A 19,172-nucleotide genomic window follows, 5' to 3' on the forward strand; every position below is an offset into this window, starting at 1 on the left:
CCGCCAAACATTTGTTTAAAAATAAATAACAGACTCTTCTTGAAGAAACCGAATGATTTTAATTCATTACCCAAATTCTTAAAATCACATTCTTCATTTTTGCTTTCGAACCGAAACTCTAATAAAAATCAAATGAATTAAAATGAAAAAGAAAAAAAGGTAAAAACCGAATTTATAGATGGAAATTTGTCTGTCCCTGAAATTTATAAAAATATTAATTAGGATTGATTTCTTTTAGTACATTATTTATAAAATTAAATTTTCCCCTGGTACAGTGCCCGCTTTGTAATCCGGATGATTGGGAGGGAATATGACAGATGTCCGCTTCGTAATCCGGATGGATTTTTTGAATTTGTTCAACGACTCGCAAATACAATACAAGTTTCTTTTGTAGAATTAGAATAAAAGTTTTGAAAAAGATTAAAAATATGTAATTAGAGAATTCTATGCTATTATACTTCATATATTAAACAAAAACATCACAGGATAATTCATTTTCATTGCTGGAATACACATGCATACATGACCTCAAAATTATTTTAAATGTAACCGTCGATAACTCGTCCGGATTACGGCGATCCGGATTAGAGAGCGGGCACTGTATCAAGCTTTCTTAATAAACTTTTAATACGATTCACACAATTTTCTCCTAATGAGCATTGAAATGACTGTTTTGTGTCGTTGAATCAGTTAATATTTAGAAATTGACTCATTTATTGATAAATAGGTACACTTGGCCCGAACAAAAAAATTGATATTGAAATATGGCGTTAATAATGAAAATAATTGCATTAATATTTTGAAGTATAAATGTACTTCATATCGACTTGTCAGAATATAAGTCGAACAACTCGATTTTTTCCAAAAATCGTTTTATTCGCTTTTTGGATACTTCTTTATACCCTACTACCTTCCTTGTGAATTTGTGAATATTATACTCGAAAATTAATTATTTTCAATGTATTAGAGCAGAGGTGTGCAAGAAACCGTTGAAACCGAATTAACGTCAAATGAAACATGTACGTCAATGGTCAAAACGCTACTATAACAAACTTATTTTGACGTTAATTCGGTTTCAACGGTTTCTTGCACACCTCTGTTTTAGAGATTTTAAATAACAAAAATCCTATACTCTGCATGTAAAATCTCAGCTTCAAATCGCTCTCCTGTAAAATTTGCCTATTGTAAGTTATTCGTTTCTTATTCTGAGCGGTCGATGTAAAAATTGAATAACACCTAAAAGGCAACGCAGTGTACGGACTTTTTATATACGTCGTGCATTTAAAAATGTTTTTGCGGGCCAAGCCTACCCCTTCTAGCAACTTCTAAAAATTAAGAAATTTGAAAACAGAAATCAAACATTCAGTGCTCGTTAGAGGCAATTATTCGAATCGTATTAAATTAAAATTTAAATAATGAGAAAATGTGAAAACACCGCACGTAATTTTTCCTTTCATGCAAATACGTTTCCTTTTACAGAAGCAAAAACCGATGTTACTGCAATCTTAAAATCTGCATCAGAGATATACAGTACCCGCTTTGTAATCCGGATGATTGGGAGACAATATGACAGATGTCCGCTTCGTAATCCGGATGGATTTTTTGAATTTTTTCAACGTCTCGAAATTATAACAAAATTTCTTTGTAGAATTAGAATAAAAGTTTTAAAGAAGATTAAAAAGACCTAATTAGAGAATTCTATGCTATTATACTTAATTTATTAAACAAAAACATCACAGGAAAATTCATTTTCATTGCTGAACACACATGCATACATGACCTCAAAATGATTTTAAATGTAACCGTTGATAACTCGTCCGGATTACAGCGATCCGAATTAGAGAGCGGGCACTGTAGAAACAATTTACAATTCAACAAGTCAAAGGATTTTTATTTACTTTTTCTTATTTTTTAAATGTTATTTAAATATTGTTGAATAATAATGAACAACTTTTTATTTTGTATTAAAAAAAAGTCAAAAAGAGAGAAATATTTCATTTGAAGTTAATTTTTTTATTTTATATCCGCTCGCAATGTCTACAAATTTTTTATGGGGTAATCCACCTGACATGTTTCAAAATTGCAGTGACAGCAAACAGAATTGTCATTACGGTGTTGTGATGTGTCTTAGTTGGAAAAATCGCGGAAAATCTGTGTGAAAAATTGTGCAAAAGTGTTAAAAGTTTGTGGAAAAAGGACTTAAAAGTGTGCCCAATAAGCTTTTGGTGAAGTCACCGTGTGGCAAGGTCAGGAAAAGCGCTGCCCATTGCCTAAATAACATCTCTACGCCAAAAGCTGTGAGGAAAATTCTGCGCATTGGCCAAGTACGTCATATTCGAAGTGGAATTGGTGAAAAGTGGTGGAAAAACAGCAGGAAAAAGGGCATTTTATTGGAGGCGCAGAGATTTGCGTTGCGCTGGTGGTTGTTGCGAAAATTGGGGTCGACTCCACACGTCAGGGACAGCGGTCCATCTCACTCAAACACACACAGCCAGAGATTGGGGCGTGAGAGAGGCAGCTGGTAGCTCTGGCAGGAGTCTCCGGCGCAGGGGCTGGCGAATTGATCTCACTGGGACGTGGCAGGAGTAGGGTTTGTTAGCCTCTGAAGCTTTCAATCTGTCTCTGGAAAATTTCATCAATATTTTTCCAAAATTCAATTTAACGCATGCAAAAATTGTTCAATTTTGTTTTCCTTTCGTGGAATCACGGCAAACTGGGATGTAAGAATTTTCCGGTTGTGGTCGGACGGTTCGGAATAATGCAGACGGGATGTTTATTGCAATATAAAATTGCCTTTTCTTTGAATTATTGAGTTTTTTTTAATTTGAACTTTAATAAGTTCACAAAAAGAGACAAAATTAGCGCCTCTGGTTGTGGATAGACCAAGGTTGCATGTTATTTGGGGTTTTTCTTTAAATGACTTTTTTCCATTGAAATTGGATTTGCATTTAGTCACTGAGTAAATTATTTTTCACAAAATTTCCCAATCTCTGAATTTCATGAAATTTTCCCCCACAATCAGGAGAAAGACTGCTGTATACCTCGCGCCAACTACCCCTTATTCCTCCCTTTGTGTGTGTGTGGAAAATTCTTGGCCGAGTGAAAGCCCGCACAGCCCGACATTGCAGTGTTCGTGGTGATTCTAAAGCGTTCTTATCATGTCCCACTTCCGTGTTAGCGACGGACTCATCATCATCAGTTGTTGACCGTCAGACCTGGAGAGACAGACATCTCCCGCCCGTGCGGACAGTGCTCTGGCCCTTCCTGGGCGTCTGTGAGACAGTCTTATCTCGTTGTGAATAGTGCTTTTTTCCAGCACATTTCTTTTACCATCCTTGGTTCTTTCTGTTCATCTCTGCCCTCCGACGCACCATCACCAGCATTTTTGCTTCGCGAGTGGCCCCCTTCTGTGGCCCAAATTCCATCACAATCACCAGTTTTTCCGGACAAGAAATAAAAAAAAACGACCAGAAAAACCACACACTGCAGATATGATGTCTTCTAGTCACATCTGAGTAAGAAGGTGCTGTATAAATTACCCATTTTCCACCACAATCGATTTTCCTTGGGGGTGGATAGTGTGTGAGGACCCCCTTGGGCGGAAGTGAGCAAAAAACGGCATTTCTCTCTGCAGATACACAAAACTGCACTTAAGTGAACGGTTTTTTTTTCCTGAACTAAATAGAGACTCTAGTCCAATTTTCTTGGCACCATGAAGAAATTTACGTTTAAAGGTGTCCTCGATGGATTTCGATCCACTGTGCAGCAGCAGAGTAAGCCTGAGCAGGAGATTCAAGAGTCGCTGCGTCCTGAACACTTCCAGATGAAGAGGGTAAGTTGAAAATATATCTTTTTTTTTTAATTTTTATTAAAATCAAATCTCACAGACAAAGAAAGTGTGAGAAAAAGTGAAAGTCTGGTCATGGAAAAATTATACAATTTTTTTTTAAAAATAATTATTCATCTTTTGTGTATTTTTTTTGGTTGAAATTGTTGACAGAAGAAGTTAGCAACTAATTGTATTTGAAGAGAAACAAAAGTCTTAAATGATCGTTAAATATTACAATCATTGATAACTGATAACAATGCACTAGTGAATACGTCCTACAGAAAAAAATGTAGTAAAATTTGTTTATATCGTTTTAAATATTTTTGATTTCATTTATAAGTATATAATTTTTTAAAGATATTGCAATATTATTTAGCCTATTTATTTCGTTGGAACATGAGGTCCTGAAAAAAAAACACAAACACAAACTAAAAATGTTGAAGAATTATATTAGAATTCTTTGACTGTTTATACGTTGTTTAAGCAAACGAAAAGGATCATTGGGGTTAATAAATGAATCATCGGCTGCTCTAAACTTATCAAGGTTTTCCCTATAAGATAAATAACCGATTCAGTATCTATCTACGGTGCATATGTAGAAATTTTTGGGTCGATTATTTTCTCTCCCTCTCTCTCTAGAATTCGAATAGATAAGAGGAAAATAGCTACAGATGATAGAGATTGGGGCTCGAAAATTCAGCAAAATTGGAAAATGCTAGAGATTTTAGTGCTATATGGTCACAAGGTCATTAATTTTTAAGCAAGAGTGGAAATGAATTGAGAGTTCATGCGAAAACCATTAATAAACCTTGATCAGCTTATTGTAGGTGAGATTCTTAATGTAACTCAACTCGAATGTGCTGGGATTTCCATCCACTGCTAAAAATAATATATGCAATAATATGTGAATGGTAGATATGTATAATTCTTTATATTTTTCGAAGTTAGGGCAGAATCACATTGACAGTAAAATACTCACCGTTACCGTCAAAGCCCTCACCGTATTTCGTTAATTTACGCATTTTCATTTTAATTCTTACGGAAATTCTCAATTACCGTGTTACATTATCTCATACTCTGTGACACTAAGGTGAAAATAATATAAGAAAACTGAAGAAGTAAAACGTAAATGCGATAAACGGTGAGCAAGAAAACTGTACGAAAAAAACTAGTAAAAAAATCCTACAGTTTTTTTTTGCTCACCGTTTATCGAATTTTCGTTTTATTTATTCAATTTTATTATACTATTTTCACTTATTAGTGCTATCGAGTATGAGATAAGGCAATACGGTAATTGAGAATTTGCCTAAGAATTGCAATGAAAATGCGTAAATCAACGAAATACGGTGAGGGCTTTGACGGTGACGGTGAGCATTTTACTGTCAATGTGATTCTGCCCTTAATTGAATCAAGTATCTCTTCTTTAGTTTGAGAAATATGCTATTAAGCTCGAAAGACACAGACCGGATAGCCGGGTAACTTTTATCCACATTCGTAATATGAAGATTTCTCGATTTTTCGATTATTATATAATCGATTTAAAATAATTTTATAATATTTTTTTTATAATATAACATAATATTGAAATTTATAATATTCAATTTTCTGTACTTTCTGAATCAGGTTATATCTAAAGAAGTATGTATACTGAATATTTATCCGCAATTTTAGATTTTCCAAATTCTTGTTTATTAATTGACGTATTCAAGATTTTTCTAGAAATAGTAAAAGAGTGACATTTTTTCATATGATATGCAATACACAACTCACAAATGTTAATTCATTAACAAATTAGTAAAAAATCATTTTTTTCATAATAATTTATGAAGAAAATGTTCTTAAGCAATATGTCGCTTTCGTGAAAAATCTGAGTGAAATCCCGAGAAATATTTAGTGCATCAGTGTTTTTTGTCTAAGAATAGTGGCGTATTATGCTAAAATAACATATTTTTCATCAAAGTTTTCAATTTTTTTTAAATACTAAATTCTTAAAGTTGTAATAAAATAATTAGCATTTGAGTGTGAAAGCAATTTAGGGCAAGCCTAAACACAATGTTCAGAATATTTGACTGAAATTATGTGTACTTATGACACTTCAGAAATAAAATCGGGGAAAATTTTAAAGGGAAAATTGTATTAAATGTGATTATTTTAAGCCTGTTCTCACATTATACGTTATTCGGCTTGGGATATTAATTAATGAAAAATTATTTTGTAATACTTGAGGACTTGAGAGGTATTAAAATTTTCAAGGGGCGAAATATTCATTATGAGAGAGTGGCTGAAACATTTTGACAAAGTTTAAGCCTGATCAAAGGACATAAAATTTTGTGACGATTATATTATACAAAATCTCACCTAATATACCAACCATTCGATAAATTTTGATGGACAGTGCGGAAGGATAAAGTGATTTTTCTCCTCATTGCTCTCTGTCTAAATCCAAATAGGACATAAATTATTGGCATTTAGGTAGACAGTGTAGCTGCTGTATTATGTTATTTACGTTGAGAAAGATTTGATAATGCTTTTTGAAAACTTAATATATATCATGACAAATAAAAATTGAATGTATCATAAGGTGTGATCAGACCACGAGAGGATTGTATTATAGATGATGCCAAGATTTTTTAATCTGTTTGAAAAAAGGGATAAATTCTCCGTAAGGGATAAAGATTAAAAACACTGTTTTTTTTTTAGAGATAACAATAACTTGAGAATTTTAGGATTCAGAACTGGTGCATTTAATTATGGCCAGTCCTCAATACTGGAAAGGTTTCCATTAAGACCAAAATCTTGGAAAAGATTTGAGGGATCTCCCTCTACATAAATTTTAAGATCATCTACATAAAGATGGAAAATAAGCAGTTTGGCAAGTCTGAGGGTAAATCATTAATAAGAAGCGAAAACAACAGAGGAGCAAGAATTGAACTTTGTCCAATTCCGGTATTTTAGAGGGTGGATGGTGAATTGTCCTTAACATATTTGAAAAATTGCGATATCCTGGCAAAGCAAGACCGAATTAGGGCAATCTCTGAGGATGAGAATTTAAAAAGAGTGTATAACTTGTAGCTTATTATGTAGCTAAGTGAGTTAAGTATAAATCAATCTGAGCGAAATGTGACTTGTAATTTATATTAATTATTGTTCTTATTTTTATGATCTTGAGAGTATTTTATTTGAAATTATAAAATTAAAGAAAACATGAAAATATAAATAAGTGGAATGATGCTCATTAAATTCTGGACAAAAGAAGACAAAAAGCTTTAAATACTTAAATTTTAAGGAATGCTTTTGTAGAATAATGAGAAACTTAATTTCACGAATTTGCACAAAATTATAATTAGTAATTGAAGAATTCCATTTAAATGAATTATGAAGTTAGAACATTCATAAACATTTTAATTGTAAGAACAATACAGCGCAGTTAAACTTCTTTGAGTGAATGATTATAATCATCAATGATAGTTATCAACAGATTTCATTCCTGATTTGTGTAAATGATGTTTTCAGAATTTTAATAAGTCTTGTAAAGGATAGTACACGGTTTCGCTTATATAAATTGCAATTCATGTTATATATATTGCCTTATTCATTGCGTATACTAGAAGAGAATGCAGTAAATCGTGACTTTTGTCAGTACAACATAAATAATTTTCCCATTTTAATTTTGAGGTGTGATACCTTCATAGTCACACCAATTTTTTTACTGCTTGAACTCAAAAAGAGTGCAGTTATATATTAAGCTTTTTTTTCAACTTGTCACTGTCCTGGAGCTTAATGATTTTCGTATATGTTTCAGAGGTAGTCCAGGCGAACATTTCGTCTAAACATGACCGAAAAAATCGCCATTTTGTATTTTTCAAGGTCAAAGGTTAATCACTTTGGAGGGATCATTTTCTAACCGATTTGGTTAAATTTTGATTGTTTTTTTGGAAAGGTATTGAAATTTCGAACCTGGTGATGTCAGTTCCAATCGGTAATAAATTGTGTAAATAATCGTAATTGATTTTTTTTTTATTTTTGCTGAAGCATTTTACTAATCACAAAAATTTTCTAATTTGTACACTTCGTAATCAAGTTTCTAGTTCGGAATTGATATTACCTATATATAATTTGTGAATTAAATTAATCAGTTATAAACCGTTATACACCCAGAAATCATGCAATAAGTTAATTTACGGATAGCTCGGATAGCTCTATCTCGTGAGTTTGAGCATTTTGCATCGCCTTTTATTAATCATTTCTTAAATTCAATATCCTCAATTTTATAATGAAAAATAAGATGAGATTCCACCTTTGGGGACCACTTATCTTAAAATATCTGTGCGTTTTAATCGATACCTCAGAAATGGCGTCACGCTGTTTGTCCGTCTATTCGTCTATCCGGCTGCCGCCAACTGTAAAGGCCAAATGGTCAGAGATACTGATTTGGAACCTTCGGGGTATCTCCCCTAAGTCGACCCAAGGATCGTTAATATGCTCCTATGGAGGACTCAATCCCCCATGAGTCGACCCATTAGGGACCATTAACATATCCCTCATGTTCCCCCCAATCCTCCCCTCCCCTTCAAAACCATATGTATTTAGGATTGCTGGAAAACACGTCGCGCAATTTTTTTCATTTTAAGATATGATTTAGAGGTTGCCTAGGTGGACATTTCGTTTGTATACGAAAATACCGTTGAATCACTCTGATAATTCCTAATAATGGTTTTTCAAGGTCAAATGTCAAAAGATTTTAGAGAGCGTATTTCTGATCCGAATAATGATGTCATGTTTGGGCTCGTTGGAAAGATATTGAAATTTCTGACAAAACTGAATTGGTTAAGACAAGAGCTCGAGCATTCTGCAAAACCTAAGACGCATTTCCACCCCTATTTTTAACAAAAATACTGTTACCCTAAAACCATTTTACAAACATTTAATTTCGATATATTTTTACCTCCCTCTTGGTTAATTTACTCTTAATCTGTTTTTCATGTTTTAATAATTGTTTTTGTAGTTTTTATTTGCAAAATGTGTTTGGATTACATTCATATGTAGAATTCTTTGTAGATAACAAATCTTCTTTTTAATTACACAGTTGGGTGTTTGCATACAATTTTTTTTTCTTCATAGCATATAAGTTGTAAAAAATATGAAAAACATGTGTTATAGAATTTTCGGTGTGGATAAAAAGGTTAATAGTGAAATGAAGCTTTCTGGTAAGAAAGTTGTATAGTATTGATAAAACCAGAAAAGAGGTTTTCTTGATAATAGACTGATTCTGTGGAGTAAAGAGAAGGATGAGAGGTCCAGGGTATTTTTTTTTGAGACGACAGGTGTTGATAATGACGTTTCTTTTATTTGATATCTGAAAAGATATGTGAGGAAAACGTTTCTCTTTCTCAATTTTTTCTCCCTCCCTCTGAAATACGATTTTTTTCTCGGATCGGATTATTTTATTTAATCATCACATTTGATGAAAAAAATATACGAGAAAATGTGTTGCCAAAACAACGATATAATCGTTAGTTTAGGAGTTAAAATATTACATCTTTTACTTTTTTTTTTTGGAAAGTTGAGAAGAAGACAGTTTATAAGAAATCTGTGTAGTTATAGAATGGAAAAACATGGTAAAAGTAGAAAATATTATGAATGTTGAAATTTACTTGGAAAATCCCGATGTGGCTAAAGGCAAATATGCTTTTTAAGCTTGTACACACAGAATTTGATATTGTATATTTAGTTTGTATGGAATATTTACATAAATTTCTCCCTTGGAATACAGACACATACACGTGTATATATCTATATAAATAAAACATAACTTTGCGTAGATTGTTTCGAGAAAATTAACCCTTAACAAATTATAACGGAAGCTCTCTGGAGATTTAAGCCTTCATATATCATATATTTACCCAATTGTGTTCATTATTATCTATTTGGTGAACCATTGTAAATTTAATTTAAAATAAAGTCTTATCCTTTATTTTAATTTTTTTTTTAAGGATAAACGTTTTTAGAAAAACATTTCTGTCTCCTCAACATCTGCTAATTAGAAATTAATACTCGTGTGGCTTGTCATTTTTGGAAAGTATAAAAAAAACCTATTGTACAACATAGTTATTCCTTGAAACTCACGAATATTTAATCCGGTCTTAAACACAAACACATACACAACATTAATTAAATCCATTTTATATTCTTCGACCGTGTGACTTGAAGTCTTTTCTGTGGCTTTATGTGACTGGTAAATATTGAATGTGTATAGTACATATTTAAATGGAATCTGTGAGGACAAAATGTTGAGATCCCCGCCCCATGGCGCAATCCTTTTAATTTCTAATGTATAAGGAGAACAAGAGTTCAATCGTCACGCACATGATATAATGAAAGGTGGTAAAACCAAATGGCAAAATTGTATGAGAAAAGAAACAAGTGTATAATATAAAATATAAGAAATGTTAATGTTTTTCTTTTGTTATCTTTTTGTGCTAAAATGCATTTTCCAAAATCAATAAATAAACTTGTAATGAGGAAAACGTTTTATTGTTTATTGAAATAAAAATTATAGCTTGTTGTTTCACCTACATAAGGAAAACAATATAAATGATCGATTTTGTGTTATTAGCAAGAGATTATACTTTGGTAAATTTTGTACTTTTGAAGTTTCGAAAAAATTAATCATGCTTTTTTTTGTTAATCAGTCACAAGATAGAGATCAAGAGTAATTAGAGTCTTTTTGAACCCTTCATAAGTTGACTCTCTGATTTTTAACACAATTTTGTTAAAATATATAGGGACTTTCAATAAGTCTAGAAGGCTTTCGTCTGGTTTCATCGGATGATATAAAACGATTATAATTTTCTTTTATTAGCGATAGAATTCTACTTTTTCTATGCAGGAAATTTTGTAGTGTGTAATTGATAAGATCAAATTCACAAAGTGTAAAAAGATCAGCATTCAGAAAGGAACCTTGTAACATACAATAAAATGTAATGCTATAAAACGAACAACTGTAAACCAATAAATGTAAAATGTAAAGGCCCTGTACATTAAAAAAAGACATTTTTTTTCTACGAAATTTTTGGAAAATTTAATGAAGAATAATTTGTTTACTTAAATCGGCTGTAAATCAGTTTCCATCATAAAATTACTGTTTGGCGACCAGGATGGTGAGAAGTTGAAAAAAAAAAATTCGATTGTGGAAACTGCTCTTTCTTGGAGTTCGAGCAGTTAAAAAGCATTACAATTTGAAAAATTTGCTGAGAGAATTCAAATTCGTGACAAATTTATTTTTTGTATAACTGCCAAACAAGCTACTTTTTCGAAACAATTACCTAATGCCCAACTATTTTTTGTACAATATTAAATGCTAAATTTTCATCTTTCCAGAAAACTGAAACGTTTTAGATCCCTTTTCTAGTCATAATATTAGACTTTAATCTTACCCATTAGATTTATTTGTTCAGTAAGATAAAATCAATATACCACCTAATGGTTAAGCCCGAGAAAATTCAAAATCTAGCATCAACTCATGTATTCATCTAAATTCAATGGAATCTAAATCAGCTGAAATGTATTTACATTTATTTCTTTACTTAACTAAATTAATATAATAGGAAATGGTATGTAAGTTTACTTTTAAGTTTAACAATTTTTTTATTGTATACGTTTTCTTAAAAAAAGAAGATAATTTTAACAATTAAAATCGTACTTTTACATTTTTCGTAGGGGAATGTAAATTTGATAAATATTGTTAATTTACCTTGTGAATTACGATGAGTGAATATTGGAGAATACCTCACATGTATTGTATATCATTTAACAAGATATTGCATACTATAATCCGAACACGGGGGAATTGCTTTGAAAAACCAAATGATATAATTTGATTCAGGGAGAAATCACATATAATCAAATTAGCAAGAAGGACAATTAGGATGATGCATTGAAATTAAATTATAATGCATAGTTTGATTTTGAGAACCAATCTCTCTTGCAGAAAAATCCATTTATCGATTGGTAATATAATCTATGACTACAATAAATGACAGTGTTTTGCATGGGATGAAGTGAAAATTGTATGACTTCATCTCGATGACCAATAACTCACAAACAAAACAAATGACAAATTTTTCATTTGTGAGAAATATTTTTATACCACACAATCATCAAAACGTGCTGATTTATAGAAATGATGAAAAAAACTTACACATTCACATAACATGCAATATATTGTGTTATTTTAAGAGAGGCGTTGGGGAGTTCGCAAAGCATTTGTATTCTAAATTTGTAAGAGAATAAGGTAAAAAGTAATATAGGGGATTCTAGGGTAAAATGTGGCAGAATGGGTATTTTCTCACAAACTTTCACAAAACCTGTAAGATTTACAATAAAACTTTTTTGCTGACCGTATTACTCCATCTTGATGGAAAATGTGCTTTTTAAGGACTATATAATACTTAAAGTGTTTAAAGGCCTCTATATTGGCAGTAATTCATTCATTCATTTTCAACCGCTTATCCCTATTGGGGTCGCGGGCCCATGACATCCAATCTAGCAGCCCACGCCTGTCGGTCCTCCGCCACTTCAGGAAGATGTTCGGGTTCGATCCCGAGGCGTTCCAAGGCAAGATTCTGAATTTGATTCAGCCACCTTGTCCTAGGTCTGCCTCGAGGCCGAGGTCTCCTCACAATGGCTTGCATAGCTTTTCTGGGGAAATTGGCAGTAATTTTCGTCAAAAATTGTCTTTTTGATGAAATTTTAAAATTTTCAATTGCACAGAAAAATATTTTGTAAAATTGTTTGTAAATGTTTGTTAATTTCTACTGGGAACTTACGAAATACTTGTAAATCATATAACCCACTAGAAAGTTCGTACAAGTTTGTACTTTTTTCACAAACATTATTCGTAACATAATCACTTGACCAGCATTTTTTGTTCATTTATAAACATTTGTTTGTAATTTTTTGTTTATCTGGCAAAACATTACAAACAAATGAAAAATCTTACGAGCATTAGGGGAGAGCCGGCATGTGTTACACACTTTTTTTTATGTTTTGACTTTCAGCATTATATTCAAAAATCAGAAAATTATTTTAAAACTTTGAATAGCGTTAGCATACTTTCTGGGTATAAATTTTATTAAAATAATTCGGTTGTTGCTTTTGTCACATTTACATAAATAAATCAAAGAATAATCCACCGCGTCTCAAACATGCAGGCCCTCCCGTATTTCTGTGTGCTTACGAACATTTACGAACAAATGTTTGTAAAATAAAAATAAAAATGCTTAACAAGTTTGTCATTACGAACGATGTTTATGAAAAAATTACAATCTTTTACGAACTTTTTAGTTGCTTTAGAGCATTTCGTAAGTCCCCAGTAGCAATTCTTAACATTTACGAACAATTTTAAGAAATATTTTTATCTGTGCACAAATGCACGAGCTTCATAGCAATTTTTAATAAAAATTGCTCCCAATGTGTAGTTCCCTTAATTTTCCAAAAATGTTGAATATTTACTAATTTATTCATAACGAGAAATTTGTTTTCAAGTTACTTTCCAAAGGTTATTTGACAAGAAAATATTTTTTCAATAGTTTCTTTATAAAAAAAAAAAGATATTTTCTAAAGAGTGCTCAAAAATTTCAATATGTTTTACTTTCTAAATTCCTTGTTCGAATAAATTAAAAATTGAACGCTTATGATGAATCATGAATGCTGAATATGATAATTATTTGAAGTGTCTATTTTCTTATGGAAGAAATAAAATTTTAAAAGTTTCAACTTGTCACACTTTGCCCCAGGTTTCCCTTCATTTTGTATAGTTTTTTTTTTCTTTCGTTCAATTTTAGAGGACGAGTTAGGCAGGAGATGTGATGATATGTTACAAAAAATACACAGGAGACTAGCAAAATAGTGGCAACAAGAAGGAAAGAACAAGAAAAATATGTTAGAAGCACGTTTTCACTTTAAAATGAATGTAGGCTTCAAGATAGGAACAATAGAAGGAAATTTTCTCATGTTTTTCTCATAATGTTAAGGGAGGGGTAAAAAAGTGTATTTTATTGTGGTGGTGCTCTTCGAGAAACTCGTAAAATTTTCCGCGAACAACTGAATTGATGGGAATGAAAAGAAAAACAGGAAGACACCAGTGAAACTTTTCACCTTACCATCCAAGTTGAGACCGGGAAGCAAGAGTGTGCTGCTGATAAAGTTATTATCGCGGAGACGATGGAGAAAGAAATGTTATATAGGGGAAACGACAAAGTTTGCGCGAAGCAGTAAATTGCAAAATAATAATAATGACCAAATAAATAATTGAATATATATTTTTATCTCCATATTTCATTGTACACCTATGTTAATGTCATATTTATACCATATTTTCACTTTGAATTTAATTTATTCACATTTCCTTCAGAAAAGCTATAAAAAAAGAATAATTTTAAGGAGCAGTATAACAAGATAAATGGGTTAAATCTTTAACTCTTTCGTCTCCTTTGGGACTCTGGGTACCCATGGAAAAAATAATTTTTTTAGACTATTTAGAATCGATAAAATTCCGATTCTTCTGAATAATTACAAACTATAAGGATGTCCAAATCTAGGATATTTTTTGCAGGATCCCAATTAACTCCTGAGCTTAGATATTCTTGGTCAAAAATCGTGAATTTTCGATTTTCTGCTTCCTTGCACATATTGTGACTTTTTTGATATTTCTAGACCCGAATAAGGAAAAACCTCTCGGGGCCAATAAGTATGATAACTAACAATTACAGATTACATAAATTCGAAAAACAATTTTTTCATAAATTTTCAAAAAACTTGTTCAAAGTTGATGGGTACTCTCGTCCCCAAAAATCTAGAGATCAAATGTAAGGTTATCCCGCCAATGTCCGCCATTTGCTTTTTGACACCAACCTTGTAAGAAAATTCAAGCGGGAGCGAAATTTTTGTCAATATGGCCGATAATTTTGACATTTGGCAGCGAAGGAGATTGCTTTCGGGGAAGTTTTTCCTATTCTTCCAGATTTTGGTGAATTCTGATTGTCCAGGAAGTGTTTTTTGGCTCTTGAGAAAGCTTAATGTGTCTGCAATAACATCCTGTTAAGAGAAATGTGTGTTAAAGTGTTATTCTGTGAAATATTTTGAGGAATCTGTTGGCAAGCAGGAGCTGGGTGTCCTTTTTAGCACTTCCTGGACATCACAGAAGATACTGGTCAATAATTCTTCTTGTTTTAGTGATCAATATTGTAAAGGAGTCATTTGACACGCAAAAATAATTCACAACATTGATATTATTGGCTTTTGGAAAATTGAAGTTTGTCCAAGTTTGTATCGTTTGCTTTCTTTAGGGGACGAGAGTTCCCATGAGTTTTCCAATTTCCCAGAGGCGGAGAAAATTCTTTCTCTATAAAAGTATCATATTTGACCACTAAGACTTACAATAAAGTGAGTTTTACTGAAATTCGTTCGCTGGATATGTTGTGGTCCGGAAAGAGTTAAGAAATGGTATAGAAGTAACAGAAGTGATTGAGCATCATGCATTGTAAATCATAAATGAAATATTTTTAGATCGACTTTGGATTTCGCAAAAAATGGTTTGAATCTCTGCCAGATTTTATCATATTTATTACATTATTATAATTAAATATAATTAAAATATCTTAAATTTTGGGTTCAATCGCGTTATCAGTCGCGGTGCCCATGCTTGTTTCTGAGACGACCTTAAGACATTCAAATTTAATTACAAGTTTTGCTATTCCGAAAAGTTAAAAAAAGGCCGGTATGGTTATCAAGGAAAATTCATAAAGTGCTTGAACCTATTGAGGACTCCATAAATTTTCCATCGATATTGTGTGAAGGTGTGTTAATGCCCTATTTAACCCAATTGTTAAATTAATTTCAACTTAACCCAAAATAGCATCGAAGTCATACAACTGAATTTTTGATAAAAAATCAATTACCAGTTCATTATCGATTCATTACTTAATGTTACTTGTTCCGACTTTTTTGGTCTTCAAGACTTTTGAAAATGAAATCAGTCTTGATTAAAATGAGTTGGAGAATACGCATTTTAGAGGAGTTTGACCTTTAAACTTTTCAAAAGACACTCTTGTAAAGCTGTGAAAACACAAAAATGTTATACAGAAAATTTCTAAAAATTATCTTGCATTGAAAAAATATATGAGTTGCTTTTGAGAAATAACATAAAGCATTTACTTTACTAGACTTATGGAGAGGTTACGTAAACTTGAATTCAATATCTGACATCGGGTAAAGCAATCCAGTTGATATTTTACTGAAAAACCGGAATTCGAAAAATTTAATCAAAATTTTATTTTTTCACGGGGTGTTCGTAAATTTTAAATCTTTAGAAAAATATTGAGAATAAATTATTGATCACAAAATTTTCACCAAAAATCATCATGAACCCCTACCTTGGGAGTTTTTTTTAATGTTTTAAAAAAGACAAAATCTGCTCTAAAAACCCCGATTCTTAAAATTTCTCAATGAAAATCACATTAGAATACTTCAAATAAGTGTACCAATCAATTAATATCATTGGTTGAATTTTTTTTTGGAAAAAATTTCACCTAAAATCATCATGAACTCCTATCTTGGGAGTTTGGGTGTGATTCCTTCTACTCACACTTATTGTAATCCTCGGATTTTCTCAAAGTGCTCAGATCGAGCTGAAATTCACAGGTAATATGTTTTGAATATCCCTGATGTTGAAAATCATAAGCCGCCATTTTCTTAATTAAGAAAATATCAGAATATCTTAATTTTCTTAATTAAGAAAAATATCAGAATATCTTAATTTTCTTAATTTAATTTTTTAACTTAATTTAATTCTTAATTCGTCGAGCAGTTCTCGAAATACTATTTCACTTTAAAGATTTCAATTTTAAGAAAATTTGTTAATAGCATCAGGCGGGAAAAAAAGCGGGAGAAGTGTCGTCGGACAAGCTTTTCCCATATATATATATATATATATAGCACTCAATCTCTCTCTCTCTCTCTGTTTCTATCTACATTGTGAGTCTATATTCGAAGATTTGTAGGGTAACATATACAATTCTCGATCTGTGAATTTTTTCGCGGATTTTCGCGGGTCGCTGACAGAGGTTCTAAACGAATGTAAAGTTGAGGCCTCTATCTCTCATAGTTTCCGAGATAATCGACTTTAAAGATTTTCAGACACTTTTATGCATTTCTCATCCAATTTTCCTCATTAATAACGATATGTTTCATACCCCTTAAGAATTATTAAACGAATTTTTCATTATTTATGTATAATACCGTTCTGGTTTGTCACTATCCAAATTTGCAACGAAGGAATCGCACCTCTATAAGCTGATCTAGGCTTATCACTGGTTTTTATGTTATATGAATAGAAAGATGAGTATTGTTACATGAGGATATGTATTTAATAAATAGAAATACAAAAATTATTTCATTTATTATGAGCTCTTGCTACCATGTTTGCGCGTTTGGAATAAATAAAAATCGATTCAATTACACCAAATTAAATATGTACTCAGTAAATTTGATTATAGAAGAATTAGTCCAAATCATGTTCATACATCCAATAGAAATACTGTAATATTTCCCCTAATATTTTGTCTTTACCTCAATGAATATATATGTATATGTTGTTATGTCTACAAGGACGAGTGGATACTATATAGTATGCTCGCTATATTACTCGTCGTTGAGACTCCTAACTGTGAAAGTTATATTGAAAAGGTTGATGATCACTCTTACAGTACACTTAATCGTTTTGTAACGTCAAGAGTTGAACACAATAGTGAAGCATCAACGAATCCAATATAAAATGGTGAAAAGCTGAAAGGTTGATGTCTTGAAGAGCTTTTTGCGTTCTTATTTACACTCTTTACTCTTTGAACTAAATTTATGTTAAAAAATAGTGGTTAGAGTAGAGACATATAATGTTTGATGCATTTATATACATATAATACACATTAGGTGTTATATAAGTTAATGAGTTTTTCAAGAACGTGGTGTAAAATTCTCATTAAATTATAGCTTTAGGGGAAGGAAGCAATGGGATAATATTATATGATATATAATGTTAAAATTACTCGGAGATTGAAGTTTCAAGGAGGGTGTAAATTTTCGAGAAATACTTTTACGATTTTATTATCGTTTTGTATAATCTTTTATATTGATTTAACCACCTATTGGAAAAGCTAGTGTATAGTGCGTATGAGCTTATCGGGTTTGTGATTTTTTCTTAGAAATACCGTTTAAACGCCAGAGTGATACAAAAATATAGAAAAATAAATTAATACCTGAGTAAATGAGTACTGCCAACCAAACACCAAAAATATTCATTATATTTTCAGCCAATAAAACAAAGAAAAGAATAAATAAATGATTTTCCAAAATCTAAAGGAGTTTATGCCTATATTTGACTGTTTTTTCTACAAAAGCTTAGGTAAGGTAAAGTACCCTTACTCGACCGGGTTCCTCTATTCGACCGGTGGGTCAATTTTTGAATATTTGATGGTGAATTTCATCAATTTCTATGAATTTGTCACTGATTCGTATTATTTAAAGAATAATTGACCTATTAATGTTAGATCATACACAAAATATTATAGCAAATATAATTAAATTGGATAAATAAATCTACCGGTCGAATAGAGGAACCGGTCGAATAAAGGGTACTTTACCTTAATTTGTTTCAATATGGACATAATTTTTTTTAGCGTGAATACTCATGTGATAAAATCGAGGATGCGAGAAAATATATTTTCCAGAAAATCTTGATTGATCAACTTCAACCAATTATCATTATTCAGTTCCCCAAGTCAGATGTATAATTTATGTATATTTATATTTCTCAACGCCAAATAAAAGTTTCTCCAGGCAAACACCCCTTAGCCATATAGTAGTGAGATGACAAAGCTAAAAGCTCTCCAGTTTACCTTTTCCGTCACCATATAGAAAATCATTGAGAATGAAGATTCGCATAAATGTAATTTAACGAATTTCTTCTGTAAAATTTCTGGCATGAAACTGCAGTTCAATGAAATTAGGATGTTAAGATTTTAATTAAATAAAAGACTAAGTGAGGTAGCGTAATAATGAGAGGTTTTATAAATTTGTTAGGATAAGATGTTCAGAAAGGACTTGAAAATATTCATCGAAGTTCGAATTGTGTAAAACTTTCAGCAACAGAAAGTCATAAAGTGAGTCCTTTGGGTAACTTAATAAAAACGCATTATGTAATAAGGACGTCCGATGAGAAGGAAGTGATCCAGAAGAGAGCATATTGTGAATAATTAGATTAGGTTCTTCTTGATCCTGCACGTGTTTA

The 19,172-nt window shown here is 31.6% G+C and overlaps 1 protein-coding gene across 16 annotated transcripts in view; it reads left to right on the forward strand.

The window, feature by feature from the left end:
* Positions 1–2,069: 2,069 nt before the first annotated feature.
* Positions 2,070–19,172, forward strand: part of LOC129805265 (syntaxin-binding protein 5) — a 146,826-nt gene continuing 129,723 nt past the window's right edge. For 14 of the 16 annotated variants that reach the window (XM_055853049.1, XM_055853052.1, XM_055853051.1 and 11 more), the window contains exons 1-2: positions 2,070–2,590; positions 3,023–3,832. In XM_055853049.1, coding sequence (XP_055709024.1) covers positions 3,713–3,832 — 120 coding nt within the window. In that variant the 5' untranslated portion in view covers positions 2,070–2,590; positions 3,023–3,712. The remainder of the gene's footprint in view (positions 2,591–3,022; positions 3,833–19,172) is intronic. The other 2 variants (XM_055853055.1, XM_055853053.1) reach the window with 2 other exon arrangements.

This window comes from Phlebotomus papatasi, chromosome 3 (assembly GCF_024763615.1).
Source record: "Phlebotomus papatasi isolate M1 chromosome 3, Ppap_2.1, whole genome shotgun sequence".
NCBI classification, from domain to species: domain Eukaryota; kingdom Metazoa; phylum Arthropoda; class Insecta; order Diptera; family Psychodidae; genus Phlebotomus; species Phlebotomus papatasi.